Source organism: Sarcophilus harrisii, chromosome 3 (assembly GCF_902635505.1).
Source record: "Sarcophilus harrisii chromosome 3, mSarHar1.11, whole genome shotgun sequence".
Taxonomy (NCBI): Eukaryota; Metazoa; Chordata; class Mammalia; order Dasyuromorphia; family Dasyuridae; genus Sarcophilus; species Sarcophilus harrisii.
This window is the reverse complement of record NC_045428.1, coordinates 301,535,132-301,554,636: the sequence shown is the minus strand read 5'-3', so window position 1 is coordinate 301,554,636 and position 19,505 is coordinate 301,535,132. Positions and strand designations below refer to the sequence as shown.

Genomic DNA, 19,505 nt, shown 5'->3' with positions numbered 1-19,505 from the left:
GGATTGAGAGCTTAACCTTTCTCAATGTTTCCAGGAAACTCTAAAATTATAAATTCCATTTCCAGTTTGTATTGGTATTCAGTTTTTTCACTAAGAAGTGATGAAATCACAGGTTTAAGCAAAGGAGAGTATAGCTTTAGAGTGTAACACTGAAGAGGTTGGTTTGAGCTGGATGAGAATAAGGGATCAGGAAGAAGAGAATGGAGAATGAGTAGTTTGAATGATTACCAGGGGTTAAGGATCTCTGGGAGGAGGAAATGACTGAATGGTATAAGCTGAATATCAACAAATAAGAGCTGTGGCATATGAACATCCCAGATAGCTTGAACTGGGAAGTGTCTACCTTTATTTCTCTGAATTCTTAATTTTGACTAATTTTCTTTCAATCTGTCCCCAATAGATGAGCTTTCACTTAAAATACCACCTTTTTGAAGTTTCCTATTGAAAATGATTAAAGGGAAGTGTGAGTATTTTAGTTACCTAGAAAATTCGCTTAGGTAGAACACATTGTCAGAAAAGACCTTCTTAACACAGCTGTTTTAACTAAGATTTTAAGGAAACCAGGAAGTAGAGATGATGGAGAGGTCATTCCAGACATGAAAGACAGATTGAAAATACCCAGACTCTGTAGATGGAGTTTTTTGTTCAAGGATCATCAAAGGAGGCCACTATACCTGGCATATGGGGAGGTGTAAGAAATTATAAGGCTTTGAAAGCCAAACAGAGGACCTCAGATTTGATCTTAGAAGTGAAAGGAGCCATTGGAATTTATTAAGTAGTAATATGACATGGTCAGGCTTGTTCTTTTAGAAAGATAATTGACAGCAGAAAAGAAGATTATTTTCTATTAGAATTGGGGAGAGACTGACAGACCAACTAGTATGTAATTGTCCAGGAGTATGGACCTATCCCAGGGTAGTGACAATGTTAGGAAAAAGGGGGGTATAAATGAGACAGATGTTGTAAAGGTGAAATCAGCAAGCCTTAGCAACAAGTTACATTTAGGGGTGAGTGTGAGGAGAGTGAGGGTCCTAGTTGTGGTCCCTCAGTAGTAATAGGGAAATTAAAGGAGAATGTTGGAGAACCTTTAATGAGTTCATTTTTAGACATGTTGAGTTTTAAGATTGCCCACAGCATATCCTGTTCAAGTTGTCTAAAAGACTGTTGGATCCGTGAGACTGGAGGTCAGGAGAGAAATTAGAGCTGGTTAAGTAGATTTAAGAATCATCAGCATAGATATAATAATTTAATCCATTGGAACTGAGAGCCTTAAGTGAAATAGTATAGAAGAAGACAAAAAGAATCAAGAGCTTCCTTTTGGATACTCATCCAGATGTGTTCTGGATTGTAGATCCAGCAAAGAACACTGAAAAGGAGGATTAGATAAGTAGGAAGAGAAGCAGGGTAGTTATTAATTGTTCACCAATTTCTCATAAATCTAGCCACATGTCGGGGGCAGTAAAAATCACTTGGGAAACAGTTAAAGCTTTACTATCTCAGAAAGTGGGATGTTAAATTAGGCTAATAAGGAATCATTAGTAATTGAATACAATAAATAGGGTACCATGGAGTAATAAGAAAAGACTCTAGCATAAATAGGCAATTACAGTTTTACCTCACTTAATTTGGAATCAGACTCTTAGAAGCTTCAATTTTATAAATTAACCACAAATCCAGAAGACATCCAAGTAGTTTATGAGTCTAAAGTCCCAGTGAACCAAATGAAAATAACTGTCACAAAGGCCATTTTGCTGCTTAGTGGATTTTCAAGTACAATGAGTAGCTTCCTCTTCTTTCCTCTTGAGCTTCTATCACTCAGATGCCTTCTGCTACTATTTCCTCTTTCACTCTTCTCTAGCATGATGAGGTAAACCTACTTTGAAAGACAAACTTCTCTACATAGATAAGTCATCCCATTCCATCCCATTTTCACTGGCAAATTAGTCACATTCACTTATTTCTCTTTCCCTATAAACTCCTTCCCTATTGCCTACAAACATGTCCATTTTCCCCCTCCTCAACCCTCATTTGATCCATCCATTTCCATTAATTATTGTCCCTTATCTTTTCCCCTTTTTATTGAAACTGAAAAAGGTACACTTTTATTCCTTTCATTTTCTTAACTCTAGAATTGGTTTTCCATCCTTATCATTAACCTGAAACCACTCCCTTCCAAGTCTCTTAACAACCTCTTACTTGCTAAATCTAATGTACTTTTTCTTAGTCTTTCTCTCAAATGGCATCACATTTTTTGGTGAAATATATGACAAAATTCTAGCTGAGAAAACAGAGAAACCATGGAAAATTTGAAGAAGCATGAAAAGGTTTGGAAGACCTACTGTTGTTAGTGGGATGGTGAGTTAATTATGCCAAGTGTTTTTGTATCAGATAGCTTACATTTTATTCTTAAATTTCTTTCCATCTCACGGAATTATTTATTTTTCCTTGGCCCATTCTAGATTTTTGAGCGGTCTGGTTAAGATTTATTACTCTTTTAAGTTTCATAATTGAATTCTTGGCTCAAGAGCTTTTACATTTAAAAAATTTTTTTTCTCCTTCCTTTCTTCTAGGTCTTTATGAAGTTCTGTTGGAAAATTCACTTTTCCTTCTCTCTGATTGCAATTGTAAAGTTTCTCTCTCTCCTTTTGAGGGATCTTTACATTTTTATTAATTTTTCATAATTGTCAGTCTTTTCTTTGATTTTTTTTTTTTTTCATCTCATTTAGTTCCTGAATTTTACAGCATTGTGCCTCAGCCAGATTTCAAAACATGATGCTTTTGCTTGTGAAATTCACTTTGGTCCTTCAGATTCCTCTGCTAACTTCCATAGAATCTACCCCTTTTTGGAGCATAAGATTCAAAACCTTGGCTCTCCTGAACCTTCCTTGTTATTTCAGAATAGAAGTTCAAGACCTCAGAGCCCCTAGGCTCTGCTATTCCAATTTGAGTGCCATGGCTCTCAGTGAGGCAATGCACATGGTACTTGGCTTTCTGTGACTTCCAACTGCCCGAGGCTTTTTCAGTGCAGCTCTTAGCTCTTGTTGCCCCTGGAACACAAAGTCTTGCTTGTTACATATGTCTTGCCACTGTACTGAGATAACTACCCCTTGCTTAGGTTGGTTTTGCTGGTGGAGCCTCTTTTATTACCTTTGAGCTTCTCTCTGACTTGTAGTGTAGTTATGGAATAGAAAAAAATCATTTTGGTTTCTTGTGATTCTTGATTTTTTTTCCTCTAATGTAAATGTTTTAATGCTTTGCCTCAGTAGTTGTGTGACCTGGACACTCTGCCCTCCCTTTTAAGTAATGGTCCTTTTCTCTTCCTCTCCCTCTCTGCCTTCCTTTTTCTCCTTCTACCTTCCCCTTTCCTTTTCTCTTTCTTCCTCTTTCCCCTTCTCTTCCCTTATTTCGTTCCCCCTCCCTTCCCCTCCTTTTTCCCTTCCCCTTTTTTCTTTTTTTTGGGGGCAGGTTATTGACCTCTTTGGGGGTATATGTCTTATAGTGGGATCTTTTGATCAAAAAGATATGGATGTTATAAGTATTTTAGTAGCCTGGTTCTAAATTCTTTTCCAGAATAGTGTATTGTTAATGTTCCTATTCTTCCATGTCTTCAATATTTACTGTTCTTATCTTAGCCAATTTCCTGGTATTTACTATTCTTATCTTAGCCAATTTCCTGGTTATGAATGAACTATGAAACCTCTGTGTTGTTTTGATTTGCCTTTTTGATTTGAAACAGTCTTTCAAATAGTTGTTAATAGTTTGATTTTTCTTTTGAAAACCATCTAATTCATAACCATTTACTTTTTGGGGGAATGGCTTTTGGTCTTTTCTCCAAGTGACTGCTTCACCTCTTATCCTAGTGGTATTCATTTTGTTAATGTAAAAGCTTTTATAATTTTTGTAACTTAAATTATTTTATCTTTTGTGATTACTTCTATCCTTGTTTGGTTAATAATCGCTCTCCTGACTTCTAGCCATTACTGGTGTGTGAATGGGGAAAGGGTTGGTATGTGTGATTTTAATAATTATATTTAGTATTTAATATTCTGGTCTCATCCATTGTGATCTTATTGTATATAGTGTAAGATGTTAATCTGAACCAAAAAAAACCTAATTTTTTCCTAATTTTCCATTTTCCATTTTTTTTCTAGCAATTTTTGTTAAAAATAGATGGGGACGGGAGATAAAGAGGCAAGGAATAGATAAAATTAATTTTTGGAATCTGGGGTAGATATTAGGGTAGTGTATGCCTGACTTGGCCTTACTAGGGCATTAGATTGAGGGCAGTCAATAAGATTGAAGGCAGGGTAGACTCATATAGTAGGCAGGAAAATTGCCTTTGTGGCAGCTATTTTCATTTGACTCATAAGCTTTTTGGCTAATTTTTGAGTTTGTGGCAAAAAAGTGAGGTAAATTGTAATTGCCTGTTTACATTGAGCATTTTCTTGTTACCCCATGGTATCCTGTTTATTATATTTAACTACTATGGATAATTCTCTGTTAATTTAATTTAGCATTCCAACTTTCTGATATGGTAAAGCTTTAACTATATTTGAGTTTTACTTCTCTTGACATGTAAAACTTATTTTAAAACAAATCTCAAGCATCTTGTTTCATATGTGGCACAAGATATTATTATTATTATTATTAAAATAAGCTTATTTTCAAAAATATACATGATAATTTTCAACATTCATCCTTGCAAAACCTTGCATTCCAAATTTTTTCTCCCTTCCTTCCCTGCACCCCATCCTCTAGATGGCAAGTAATCTGTGTTAAACATGTGCAATTCTTCTACATATATTTCCACATTTATCTTGCTACACAAGAAAAATCAGATCAAAAGGGAGAAAATGAGAAAGAAAACAAAATGCAAGCAAACAACAAAAAAATGAAAATACTATGTAGTAACCCACAATCAGTTGCTACAATCTTCTCTCTGGGTAGTTGCCTCTTTTCATCACAAGACCTTTGGAACTGGTGGCACAAGACCATTGGAACTGGTGGCACAAAAACTTTAAAGTTCTAAAAGTCAGGTTGTATTTTAAAAATATATATGTATATCTTAAAGTTTAAAGCATAATGTGTGTGTGTGTGTGTGTGTGTGTGTGTGTGTGTGTGTGTGTTGGGCTGAAACTCCATCTAACTTTGATCGATTTTAATAGCTTTAGAGAAATTATGAATATTATTTCATTGTATGTTAGATTATTCTTAATGATTCTGGACAAGAAAATTCTTTTTATTAAGATAAATATGTATTTAGCCTTCAGACCTGCATTAAATTCCCTTTTCAGGTTCAATGATAAGGAAATATTTTTGCACTTTCAATAGCCATATGGAAAGCTGCAGACTTTGGTAAAATACTGGTCAAATAACCAGCACCTGAATAGAAACATCTGTTCATGTTGGTGCTTTAGATCATTTAGAAAAGTGCTGTCTATCTCCATCTGGAATTAAGAACTGGGAGGAATTGAGCTAGATACCATATGGTAAACTTTTAAGTTGTGTGGTTTTTTTTCCCTCCTTTTCCCCCAAGTTCTATAAAATATTTAGAGAATTAGATAAACCTGTACTTATTTTGATGAATCCTTTAATATCCTCTCTGAAAATTCTTGGCTGATTGAAACCTTCAGGAGGCAGTGTATCTATACCTTCTTCTGTGTCATTCTTGTCATTTTTTCATAAAGAATCTACCAAATGTACTAGAAGTTTTTGTCTCATAGTATTTTGTAGATAGCTCTACAACAGTTAAGATTCCCTCCTTATTATCTCTCACTCTTACTAGATAGATGGCTGACCTACTTCTTGCATATAAATCTGGTCACATGCTATAATATACTTTATACCTACAAACTTGTCTCTTCTGTCTCCCACAGTTTTTAATTCTTACAAGTCATCCTTTCCCATGTAATACCACCATGAGAACCTTGGGGTTAAAAAGATACAATTTTGTGACGGAAAAATTTGTGATAACCAAAAGCACTGCCAGTTTTCAAAAGGCTTTGGAACATTACTGTTTTTGTATCTATTATTTATGCAAGATCTATGTACTGATATACCAACTCAATGGCTTGCCCATTTAATTACATATCATATGTCCACTTAAGACTTGCTGATTCATCATCTGTAGCTTACTCAGGAAGTGTGTTGGCCTGTTTCCTCCTTCCCTCCCCCTTGCTCCTCAGTATTTCCTCAAGCTCTTTTCTATCTATATTCTCTTGGCAATAATCACTTTTCACTTATTTTGAAAGCAGATTACTTAAAAATCTATATGTTTTGTTTGCCTGAATTCCAGTGTTCTGTCACCTGCTTATTTATTATAACATGTCCCAAACAACTCATTCCTTTTCCCTTCCCTTCCTCCATACTTATTTCTGTCACAGTATCACAGAAATTGAGCGATGTAAGTAATGACCTCAGAGACCTATACCCAAAAAGAATCTCCATTATTTATAAATATCTAATAGGTATTTGTTGGAGAACCTGCCATTACATTCATGGATAGCTCTCATTGTTGGGATGACAAGTATACCATCAACTTTTGTTTTTATCTAGGATTATAATTTAAATCATTGACTGCCTCTTTCTCCCCCCCCCCCCCCAACTTCTTTTCCCCCATCTCCCTTCAGTACGATCAGCTTCCAAATCGAGTCAGTTCTGTGTCATAACATCTCTTACATCCATAGTTCTGTACTCAGTTCAGGCCCTCTTCATTTAGAGGTCCACTGTACTATTGTACTTTTGCCTCCTAATTTACTTGCTACTCTTTTCCAATCCATCTTCTACACATTTGCCAAAATAACATTCCTAAGACACTGGTCTATATTACTCCTATTCAGTGGGTCCTTATTGCCTCTAGAATAAAATAATTATTAAAGCCTTAGCATAAAACTTAAAGTTCTCCAAAATCTGACTCCCACTTACCTTTCCAATTTCCTGTTATTCTTGTAAGCATTCTTTATTATAGCCATACTGGAAGACTAACTCATCTTTTAAGTCAATATGGCATTTGCAATTTTTCTATTTTATTACAGGATAATTCTTTTGCTCTGTGCCTCCATTTTCCCTTCCTTCTCTATACTTTTTTAATCTACTTTGCTTGGAAATCTTTACCTTTAAGATTCAGATTATGGTGCCCCATACTTTTAAAACCTTTGCTGATTCTTCCTGCTTTCCTTCAGTCCACCTGTCCTTACAACTTTGTTCATCAGATTACTTTGTATTGCTGGAAAATGGTTAAATGTTTTATCCATCAATTGAATGTACTCCTTCAGGGCAGGACCTCTCTAGTTGTTTTGCATCAACTGTTCCCTGTTCATAAAAAGTACTAAACACATGTTAATTTGGGAGATAGGTATCTGAAAAGAATACATTTTGCCTTTGCTTTTACTATTCTACCAAATGATCATAGACTTTTCTACTTCTTTGCCAAAGATTGTACAAGTGCTGTCAAAAGTAGAATTTGAACAGGTCATCCTCTGACTCCTTAATCAATGCTCTGTTCTTTGTTTCAGGAAAAAAAAATACATTTTAATCTTTTTTTCTAAACTATCTTTTTTTTCAGTTCCTCAGAATTTTCATATAAGGTTGGTTTGTTTATATCATTTAGCTCTTTAATATGAAACATATATCTTATGATATTATTTGGTCAACCTAGTGATTTCCAGTTTAGCCTCAAGATGATTATATGATAGATGTGATATTGAATGATTTTCATATACATATCTCTTATGTTTGAGATGTCTAGAACTACTTGAAAATTTCCTTTGAATTGTTTAAAATTAAAAAAAAAAAGCCTCACAAATAATTATGTTTTTTAAACATCCACTATGTGCCTAGCATTGTGCTAAATAAATGCTAGAGATCCAAAGAAAGGGCCCCCAAATGGGCCTATTCTCAAGAAGCTCACAGTCCAGTGGGGGAGGCTACATATAAATAATTATGAATGAACAAGATATACACAAAATCAGTTGGAGATAATCTGAGTGAAAGCACTAAGATAAACTGCAAAGAGCTTCTTGCATTAGGAGGGGTTTAGCTGAGACCTGAAGAAAGCCATCCCTGGGAGGTAGAAAGTGGAGTTGAAATAGGAGAGTTTTCAGCTAAGAGTAGCAACCAGTAAAAACACTCTTTAAGTCTAATATGGAATAACATATGTGAGAAAAGCAAAATGAATTGACTGGGTTCATTATCCTGAGGATCCTGCCTTTCCTCTTATAAACTGTTGTTGCTCTACTACACTCTCTCCCCCCCCGCCCCCCATCTATTATTTTTCTCCTAACGGTACAGTTAAGCAGCAAGCCACCAAATCAACCACATCTGACATCAGATGCCTCATTATGTATTTAGTCAACCTCTACTCAGCTAAAGTAGGAAAGTATATTTCATTGTTTTCTCTATCTAGTCTTGATTGGTCATTGTATAGATCAGGGTTCAGATATTTTAATCTAATTACAAGAACTTTATATATATGATATCATTTGAGCCTTATGGCCACTGTGAAATAGGTGCTATAATTATCCCTGTTTTATTGATGAGTAAACCAAATTTGAGAAAGATTAAGCGAGCTATTAAGATCTGAGGCAGGACTTGAACTCAGATCTTCCCGACTCTTAAATCTGGTGCCATGCCCTCTGTGCTACCTGGCTGCCTTTTAAGTTCTTTATAAGTTGTTTTTCTTTACATTATTATTGTTATTGTATAAATTGTGTGTGAAGTAGGCAGAATCATCAGTCCTGAAGTAGGCAGAATCATCAGTCCCTTTGAATTTTCCCATTATTTCGCAATTCTTCCTATTCATTATTATATTGTAATATTCTATTATATTTACATGCATGATTTTTCATATTCCTCCTTTTTTTCCCATTCATCCATTTATGAGTATCTCCCTTGCATGAGATTTTTGTTACCACAAAATTTGGTGTTAAATGAATTTTGTTCATATGAGTTCTTTCCCTTTGCCATTAATCACCATGGAGTATATATCTAACATTAGTATTTATGGGTCAAAATGCCTTTTCTAGTGGATTTCTAAGTTGTTTTCTAGGATGATGATCTAATTCACAACTCTAACTACAGAGAAATGCTTTGATTATTCTGAAGTTTTCTACCTTTTATTTTGTGAAATCTTCCAAAAATTTACATTATGGAAACTTTGATTTTCCTAATCTTTTTAAAAAAAAAAAAAGAAAAGTAGTTTTAAGTTTTAATGCTGCAGAGTTTAACTTGTTGGTTCTTAATTCTTTGAAATTTTTTGAAAAAACTAGGTCCTATAGGAATCATCATTAGTAGAAGGGAATTTGGAACTTGGTCATTGCTTGAATTTCTTTTGAATTTAGATAATCCATAGAAAGGAGATGCAGTAAATTGCAGCTGGATTCTGATGTCATGAGTAGTAGGGTCATGTAATAAATAGCAGTGAGACTATGTGTTGCAGGAACATTGGTATTATATTCACTGGTGTAGAATTTCTTGGATATGAAGTATAATTATGCTTTTAAATTTTGAATGAAGTTTGATTATTTAAAAGGAGTGCTTTAAAAACTTGTTCATGTAGCCAGAATATAAAACATTTCAATTGAAATGCTTGAAAGCTTAGGAATCACAAGATGAGTTGATTTTTAATTTAAATTTTTCTTTTACTTGGACAAGACTCAAAATCAGATGTAGTTAAAGTATCTTCAAAAATAGCCTTTTCTGTACCTATAAATAAACTGACAGCTAGTTTTTGTTTTGTTTTGTTTTGTTTTTGGTTGTTGTTGTTCTTTTTACTACTTTTCTCTCCAGAAATGAATTGCCTTTCCATATTAAATTATCAGAAGTGTGGTGATCCCCTTACCTTTGGATAAAGAGAACATGCAGAGTCATCCTAGTAAACCCCGTTACAATGAAAGCTGTCATATGAGCCATTTTGTTTGGCATACTAGCCTAAATTATTTTTTGGCTACTGCCACCCACTGATGTTGAATCATTCCTGGTATTCTTTTACCATTCTCTCTTGCTATTCATTTTTCCCTTTTCTAACTTGAGTGGATACCTAATTAAGCCTGTTGATTTTTTTTTTTTTTTAAAGAAATCCTTTTTAGAAAAAGACAAAAGAAAATTAAGTTAAGCTAGCAAACAAGATAAATTATTTAGATAGAGCTAAACATTATTCTGAGAGGAAAAATCAAATCCTTACAAATATACATTAACAAACTAGGAAAAAATAGGATAAATAAACCAATGCTATATTTGAAAATTAGAAAACTAACAAACCTAAAATGACCACAAAAGAAATTTTTTTTAAGTAGAAGAGAAACATCATTTTAAGGCAAACATTTATAGATACGATAAATAAAACTAAAATTTTAAAAGATTAATAAACTTTTAGCCAGTCTGATTATAAAGAAAGCAGAAGTCATATTAACAAAACATCAAATCACCAGTCACTTAGAAAATAAAAAGGATTTATAGAACCTACTTTGCACAGTCAAATGCCAACAGAGCAGTATACACACTAAAAAAACACTTCAAAAATATAAAATAACCCAGCTACCAGAAGATCAAATAAAGTTCTTAAATAATCCATTCTCAAAAAAGGAAATGATAAAACCTATAAAAGAATTACCAAAAGAAAGGTTGGGGGGGAGGGGAGAAGAAAGTACAACTGCTCCTGATGGATTTTACAAGAAAATTCTTTCAAACTTTTTATTCTCAAAAATTGAGAAAGCTAAAAGATTCCTTTTATGAGTCAAATAAAATCCTAATGTTTAAAATAGGGAAGGATAAGATACAGAAGTAGAACTATAAACATAATGAATATTAATTTAAAAAATTTAAATAAAATCATTTGAAACATAGCATGATTCGTCTAAGAAAGCATTCATTTTGACTGAGTTGGATTCATACCAAAGATGCAAGTATGTTTCAACATTAGGAAGTCAATTAGTCATATTAAAAATTAAATATCCCAGGGCAACTAAGTGGCACAATGGGTAGAGCACACCAGCCTTGAAAATAGGAGGACCTGAATTCAAATCTAGCCTCAGACACTTAACACTTCACAGCTGTGTAACTCTGGGCAAGTCATTTAACCCCAATTGCCTCAGTAAGAAAAAAATTATTTAATGACCCAGACCATATGATTATCCTGAGATGTTGAAAAAGCTGTTGACAAAGCATAATGCATGTTTGCGAGGGGAAAAAAAAAACCCTACAAAATATAGCTGTATAGGGACCTTTTAAAAAAGATATCCAAAAATATCTAAAATCAAAAGCAAGCATCATTTGAAGTGGCAATACATATATACCTTTTTCTTTTCTCAGTAGTACTTTATTTTTCCAAATATATCTAAAGATAGTTTTCAACATTCATTTTTGTAAGATTTTGTGTTCAACAGAACTTTTTTCAATAAATGCAGGAGTAAAGATGCCTAATTTGTTCATTGTTATTTGATGTAGTTTTGGAAACACTAACAAGAGTAAGATAAAAGCTAAGAAGATAGTTAAGATAAAACTATTCCTATTTGCTTTTAAGATGATGGATTATTAAAAAATCCTAAAGAATTAGCAAAGATTCTAATTGAGATGGTAGATTCAGCAGAATACAAAATAAACCCTCAGAACTAAACTTTTCTATATAGTGACAAAATTAAGAGACAGTATTAGAAAAGGAAATTCAATTCCAAATAACTACAAAATGTTTAAAATCTCTGGGGTTCAGTGTACCAAAGCACTCAAAATACCAACATAGATTCAGTTTCAGAGAAGTGAAAAGTGGTTTAAGTAACTGGTAGAATATTCAGTGCCCATGGCAAAAGTGTGCAGATATTATAAAAATGAAAATATCAAAGTTAATTTAGGCTTTTATTGCTATACCAACCAAATTATCAAAAGGATAGTTTATAGAACTTGGTAAAATTAATTTTGAAAGATAACAAATCTATAGAATATCAAAGGCAGTAATGAAACAAGGTAGGAACAAAGTAGAAATGGCGATTCCAGATGTTATATCATGTTATAAAACAGCAATCATCAAAAATATCCTGTATTGATTTTTAAAAGGGCGTATTGGAATACTGGAACAGACTACCCAAAGAAGAATCACAAACTATGAAATTTAATAACCCAGAGTTTAAAAAACCAGAAATTATAAATTACTTAGGAAAGAACTCCCTATTTGATGAAACTTCTGGAAAAACTGGAAACTAGTCAGGCAAAAATTAGAATTAGACCACCACTTTATACTACAGTGCATTTTAATTGTATAGATGACGTTAATATCAAAGATCATTATAAAATGTTATAACCTTTCATATCTATATGTAAGATATTCTTAACCAAATAAGGAATAAAGAATTAAAAAATGATATCTTTGATTAAATGAAACTGAAAAGCTGCACAAACAAAATTAATACACTGAGGATAAGAATGCAAGTAATCTAAAGGGAAAAAAAGTTATTAAAATTTTCTGTGAAAGTTTAATATCCAAGATGTATAAACAAGATACACCTATACACATATGATGTGTATGTGTGTGTGTACATATATTTATATACACACATATATATTTAACAGATGTCAATATAACATAACATATACATATTTGCTTATACCTATATATAATATAATATAATAATATCAAAGTTAAACAGGTAAGTTTTTATTTGATCCTAGAGTTAATAAGAATTGATTGGAATTGGTTGAATAGTCAACAGGTATATAGAAAGAAAGGAAAAAAAAAAAAACCACTTTTTCTTTTTAGGGATCTCACAATCTAGTGCGGGAGATAACATGCTAACAGCAATGTTAAAAACCAAAATCTATACGGGACCAATAAGAATGAGTCCTGTAAAGGGCTTCTTGGGTAAATTTGGAGTTAATCTAAGATTGGTGCTAATCTAATTGAATAAAACACAACAAGGCAATAAACAGAAATGAAGAAGGGAGAGAATTCTAGGCAAGGGGAGGCAGTCAGTGAAAATGCAAGTTGGAAAGGGAATGCTGTATGCAAGGAAGGATAATATCCATCACTGGATTGCAGAATATATAGAAGGGATGAAGAATAAGAAAAATGGAAGGGTAGAAAATATGAAGTAGATGAGCTTTAAAAAGCTGAGCAGAGGATTTTACATTTGATCCTGTAATAGAGTAGAATGTGGTAAGTCATCTTTGGGCTTATTGGAAATAATCAGTTGGTAGTATAGTGTATATGGTGGCCTGGAAATGTGGGAGGTCAGACAGTTGGGAGATTGTTGAAGTAATGTAGACTATAGATGATGAAAGCCTGAACTATGGTGGCAGATAGGAGGTTTGGATGTGAGACATGATTTGAAGGTAGAAATAATAAAATCTGGTAACTGATGGGATATGTAAATTGAGGAAGAATAAGCAGTCCACGATAATGCCAAGATTATAAATCTGAGGCACTGAAAGGAGAACAGTACATTTAACATATAAGGAAGTTTGAAAGAGGGGATTATATAAAGGAAAAATTAGTTCAGTTTTAGATATGTCTAATTTAAGGTATTTCTAGTTTATATTCAATAGTTAATTGTTGACCTGAGACTGAATCTCAATCTCTCTCTCTGTCATCAATGCATCTTTTTATAAAGTTGATAATTAAACTCCCCATATAAAGGCAGATATAACTTGAGAGAAGAAATAAAGTCACCAAATATAATTACCTTTTCATGGAAGTTCATTGGAGAAAGGGAGATAGGGTGATAGTTTGAAGGGATAGTAGAGTCTATTGAAGGTTTTTTAAGCATAAGGTAGATTTCAGCTTGTTTGAAATTGATTTATAATTGAAAAGAGGGGCAATGATTGAGAATGCATCCTTTGGGGAGAAGATGGGTTCAAGTGCACATGTAGAGGGATGGCCTTGGCAAGGGGAAGAGCTTTCTCTGTGGAAAATTATATCAAAGAATTTTAAAATGGAAGAAAATTGGAGAAGAGGGAGTTCATGTTGATTGGCCTTCATGATTTTCAGTAAAATTAGGATCAAGTTCCTCAACTGGGAAGCAGAAGGAGTTATGGGGAAGTTTGAGGAAAGAAGAGAAGATTTGGAATTGCTTTTATAGGAGTGTGAAATAGAGTCAGTAATAAAAACACTGCCTTGCTGCAGTGAAGACTCACTGGAAGTTATATAACAAATTTATAAGGTACTAATTAGCACTGTTTGTCTCTCTAAAAAATGTATATGTTTTTTATAACTTAGTTTTCTTTGTATTTAAAATTGCTGCTTCTGATCTTTCATAAATAGGGCCTAGTAGAGGTTGCTCCCTGTCCAAAAATGGTTTTTGCATTTTATACGGAATAAAAATTTATTTTAAAATGTAAAAAATATTTTGCACTCATATGATCCCTAAAATATAGCAGTGTTTTTTTTTTTGTCAGTGATGGTAAACATGCATATTTTCTTGCTAGAGTTCCCTTTTTGACTAAGAGTATACGTTTTCAAGATAGTTAGCAAATGCCACTCTACTTTTGTTCTAAATAGCTATACAAGATTAATGTCTAAGAAGGAATCAAAACTCTTAGTCTCAGTGTTTGATCAAGTGATTCACACAGCCACAGATATGCTTAATTACATTGTTTTATATTGTTTTAATACATATTAAAATAGAAATAAGGTTAAATTAAATGATTATTTTTGATTAATCAATTCCTTATTATATATATATATTATAGTATTTTAAACTTAAGATTTTCATAAATTAGAATGTCAAACAAAATTAAAATTTTTGTATAAACGATAGATATTTTAAATTTAATCTCAGTGTAAGAAAGTAAATTTGCCCATTTGTAAAATGAAAAGGTTGGCCAGATCTTTAATATTCCTTTTATCTGTAATTTTCCATAATTCCTTCAATATTAGGGTTCTAGAATAGGTATTCTCTACTAGTACCCTCATGTTTTAATGTTCTGTACTATATAGAATATGAAAGACAGTAGTGATAAATGAACTTGCAGATATTAAATCAGAAGGAACCTTGTAACTCCAATTCTAAACCTTTAATTTATGATGGAGGATATTGATATCCAGGTAGGGAGGGTAAATGACTTCCCTAAAATTGCATAGATTCAAAACCATGTTCTCTGACTCTAGTTCCAAATTTCTTTCTATTATACCACAGTGCATCTTAATTTCTATTTTGAATTAATCTAACATTCTTATTTCTTATTGTATTTATTTGGTTTGTTTGTTTTGGCAAGACAGTTGTGATTAAGTGACTTGCCCAGGGTTACATAGGGAGTAATTGCTAAGTGGCTGAGGCTGTATTTCAACTCAGTTCCCTGACTCCAGGGATGGTGCTCTGTCTACTATGTCATTGCCTGCCCCTTTCTTATTGTATTTTATACCCATTTTCCTTGTTTGAGATCTTATTTTAGGTACTTTATTCCAAAACATTTTCCTCATACTCAAGCACTTTTAAATTAATTATAATTTAATAATACATCCAGAATTTTGGAGATTTCTTTTGACATTTTGTGTTCTCTTTTCCAGGAGACAAGGATGGCAGCAAGGTGACAACAGTGGTGGCAACTCCTGGACAAGGTCCAGACAGGCCACAGGAAGTCAGTTATACAGACACTAAAGTGATCGGGAATGGGTCGTTTGGTGTAGTGTATCAAGCCAAACTTTGTGATTCAGGAGAACTAGTTGCTATCAAAAAAGTACTGCAGGACAAGAGATTTAAGGTGAGATTTTTGTAATTTTACATGTTTTTGTGATTATTTTAATGTCATTTTTCTAATCATGTTTCACTTCTGTTGGGCAAGTTTTTTAGTAACTCAGATGTAAAGATTTTAACTTATTCAGCAAATATGGTTTGAAGAGACTAGTTTGGGAATAGTAGTACTGGATTTGAAATGATAATTTAGTCAAAACAAAGGTGTTTTACTTTTCCTAAGACTTTTCTTTTTCTTCTCTATTTTCTCTTAATATATTGTTTTACATATGGCCTTATATATAGTAATCTCAGTGGAGAAGGAAGAATGTGTTTCTAAAAATGATGTTTTGCATTGCCTGATCTTCTTCCCAATCTCTAAAATAGGCAATGTTCAAGGTTCATTCATAGTGAAATCGGAAAGAACGATATTCAGAGTTCCATTAATTTCTACCTATATCAAAATGAAATAGCTTCACTACTTTTGAGTAATAAGTTTACAGTTATTCTTACAGAATTTATTTCTAGTAGTAAAGGGTTTTATAGACCTTTTGAGGTATTTATAAAAGAATCCATTTAAAGTTAAGTTGTAACAAAAAAATTGCAGATTGAGACCTCTGATTTGAGAAATGGTAATAAGGACTTAGTGGCACTGAGTTCTTCTAGGTAGTGAAAAGCCAAACCCTGGTGGACAAATTTGATTTAGATCAGAGAAATTTTTATGTAGGTATATAAAATAGATATGCAAACCAAACATTTACATTCAGTTACAAGATCTCATGGGGTCAGGACCTACAGTTTAAGAAGTAGAAAACTTTAGACAAAAAAATTCAGATGTTTGCTTTATGATAGTAAGATGAGACCTTATATAGCCATCTGTATTTATAGAATGATAGTTATTAAACTTCTTGCTGTATGTCCCTTCCCCCCCCCCACCAAAAAAAAATAATAAAAAAAGACAAAGGAGTAACTAACTAACCATATCTATTTTTTGAAGAATCAGAGAAGTTTCATGTTTGAAAGGACCTCAGTGCCCTTCTACTCTAAGCTGTACCTCTAAAGTAATCCCCTCTGAGACATATCTAATCTTTGTTTTAAGATGTCCAGTGAGGGGCAACCTACTTCCTAACTCCTGAAACAGACCTTTCTACTTTTTGGGGAAAACTCTTTTAAGAAAATTTTTTTTGTCATTATCAAATCCAAATTTTCCTCTTGGCAGCTGTGTCCCTTCCATGAACCAGAACTACTACTCCAAATTTACCTTCTATAGGACAGGCTCTCCAGTACTTCAGAGAGGTTGTTATATATCACTGTTTTTATTCCATTCTCATCCTTTTTCTTCTCCAAACCAAGTATCCTCAGTTGCTTCAGCCAGTTATCACATGGCATGAACTTGAAGCTCTTTATATCATTCTGTTTGCTTTTCCCTGGATACCCTCAAGATTATTAATATTCTTTCTAAAATATTGTACTTAGAACTGAACACATTTCTATAGATTTGATCTAATCTGGGTAGACAGAAGTCTCACTGTTACAGTCTCAGAAGCTCACAAAATGCTAAATATCATAAGTCTGCATATTTGAAATAAAAAAATAAAGCCATGAGCTGTCTTTACAGAAGCCCATGTTTCTCTTGAGTGAATAGTTTGTATGACAGCTCAAGTGGAAATAGTTGAGACAAGGATAGTATCGTGTTTCTAGCTCTGAGGATTCCAATGAATGGTAAATCAGAGCATTGAGAGAGTGCTAGATTACAAGAGACAAGAAAATGGGAGGGAAGATGTCAAGAGCTTTTGAGGTGGAAGGACTGAACAGGTGAAAGATCATTTCTTGTTTCCTATTGCCTTACCTTTCCTTGGTACACTGAGACCTCACTTGCATTAAAAGTGTTCTGCTTTGTGTCTGTCCCTTGGATCATTTGCAGGTACTTTTTAATTGTACTTTATATACTTACAACAAAATCCTGCCTGCTTTATGAAGTTTTTGTTTTCTTTGCTTTAATTGGCTTGCCAGTTTTCACTGTCTTGGTAAAATGTTTTCTGAACTCTGGTTTGGAGCCACTTTCTAAAGTACTTAAAATTCACTTTCAGCTACTTCTCTGTAGCAACAAACATCTGTTATGTACAAGGCACATTTTAAGAGGCAACAGAGTATAGTGGATAGAGAGTTGATCTTGAACCAAAAAGAACTGGATTCTAGCCAGGCCTTTTACAGATAATGAATATGTAACCCCTTGGCAAGTAAGTTTACTTCCGTGTATTCTAGGCAACTTGTTAAGATTATAAATAGGAGAGAAAATGCCAACCTATATATTGAAAGAGGCAATTTCCAGTTCCCGGTACCAATGAATTTTTTTATATCTGTTCCTTATCCCATTTCTTATGTACAAAGCACAGGGGATCAAAAAACAAAAAGGAAACAATTTTTACCTTAAAGGAACTTTTCTACTATAGGAGATAATACAGCCATAGCATAATGAAGAAGAGTGCTGGATTTGGAACCTCCTTGATCTAGAGTGTATTGCTATACTGATTGTAAAGTCAAGTACTAAATCTGATATGGCAGTGATTAGAAGTGAATCTTCACTTGTAGGCACAATGTAGTCAAATGTAGTCAAATGAACTCTCTCCTGAGCCCTGCTGCTTTATGCTTTTAGGCAAGTCACCTAACTATGCTCAAGATCATTTTCCTCAGTTGTGAAATTTTCCTCAGTTGTGAAATGAACATGAAGAGTGGATGATCCTAAGTTTTAAGCTCAACTCAGAATCCTATGATTCTATGTATCTGCTTACCGATAAATGTCTCATACGAATAGTAGTAATCATGTATAATGAGGAGGTGGGGAAAGGAGAAGGCAGCCAAAGAAAACTCCAAATTCAACATTGCCTGGGGATCTGGGATTACTTTCGACAGAAATGAACAAGATAGAACAATTTCCTTGGGGTTTTTTTTGGGGGCGGGGAAGGGAGAAAGAGCCTGATTTTAAGGCAATACTTTTCATTTGAATTCATTTTTTGTCATATTGATTTTATTGTACTGGAAGCATAACTTAAGTAAATATCCCTCCACAGGCCCTTGGAAAGTACTGTACAGGAAAAGTGCTGAAAATTATATGGATTTAGATGTTATTTGTGTAAATGTGGTAGTTGAAGCTGCAATGTGGGAACTACAAGAGGTCTAAGTAAATAAAAAGAAGAGCACAAAGTCCAAAGCAGAGCTTTGGGGAATAACAATTGTTATGGAGCAGGCTGAGATTACCACAAAAAACTAATGGGGAGAGGAAATAGGGGATAAGATTTTATTTCTTATAAGACTTGGTTTAAAAAATTTTGGTTTTTGAATTGCTGATAGGGCTCTGTTAAAAGGACTCACGGTAAAAAAAAAAAAATTGTTTATTGTTAACACTGAGACGGAGTGAAAATTTTCATTTTTGTTATGTAATATCTGAAAATTTTAAAAGATATATATACATTTTGTTATGATGCCAAATAAATCATCTGAATTGTTCATTTTGGAAGAGTCTTTAATGTATAATTCAGTCAACATGAATGAAACTTTTCTTCCTTAACCAGGTTTCTATCTGTTATGATTAACCTATGTGCTTACTAAATGCCAGCCATTGTGCTAGTTACTGAATATAAGTATAAAGAACCAATCCTCTCTTCCTTATATTCTAATGGAGAAATGAAAAATCTCCCTGTTAAGTATATATTGAATAAATACAAAATATTTAATTATAAAATAGTTAGGAAGAAGGTACTAGTGAGATCACAAAGACTTTATGTAGAAAATAGTTCCTGAGCTATTCTCACCTCTAATGAGGTGAGAAAGGGGGAAGGCATTTTAAGAATG

The 19,505-nt window shown here is 33.4% G+C and overlaps 1 protein-coding gene across 4 annotated transcripts in view; it reads left to right on the top strand.

Annotated features, from left to right (window-relative positions):
• GSK3B (glycogen synthase kinase 3 beta) overlaps positions 1-19,505 on the top strand; it is a 237,367-nt gene that overhangs the window by 61,317 nt on the left and 156,545 nt on the right. For all 4 annotated transcript variants that reach the window (XM_031959704.1, XM_031959703.1, XM_031959702.1 and 1 more), the window contains exon 2: positions 15,491-15,684. In XM_031959704.1, coding sequence (XP_031815564.1) covers positions 15,491-15,684 — 194 coding nt within the window. The remainder of the gene's footprint in view (positions 1-15,490; positions 15,685-19,505) is intronic.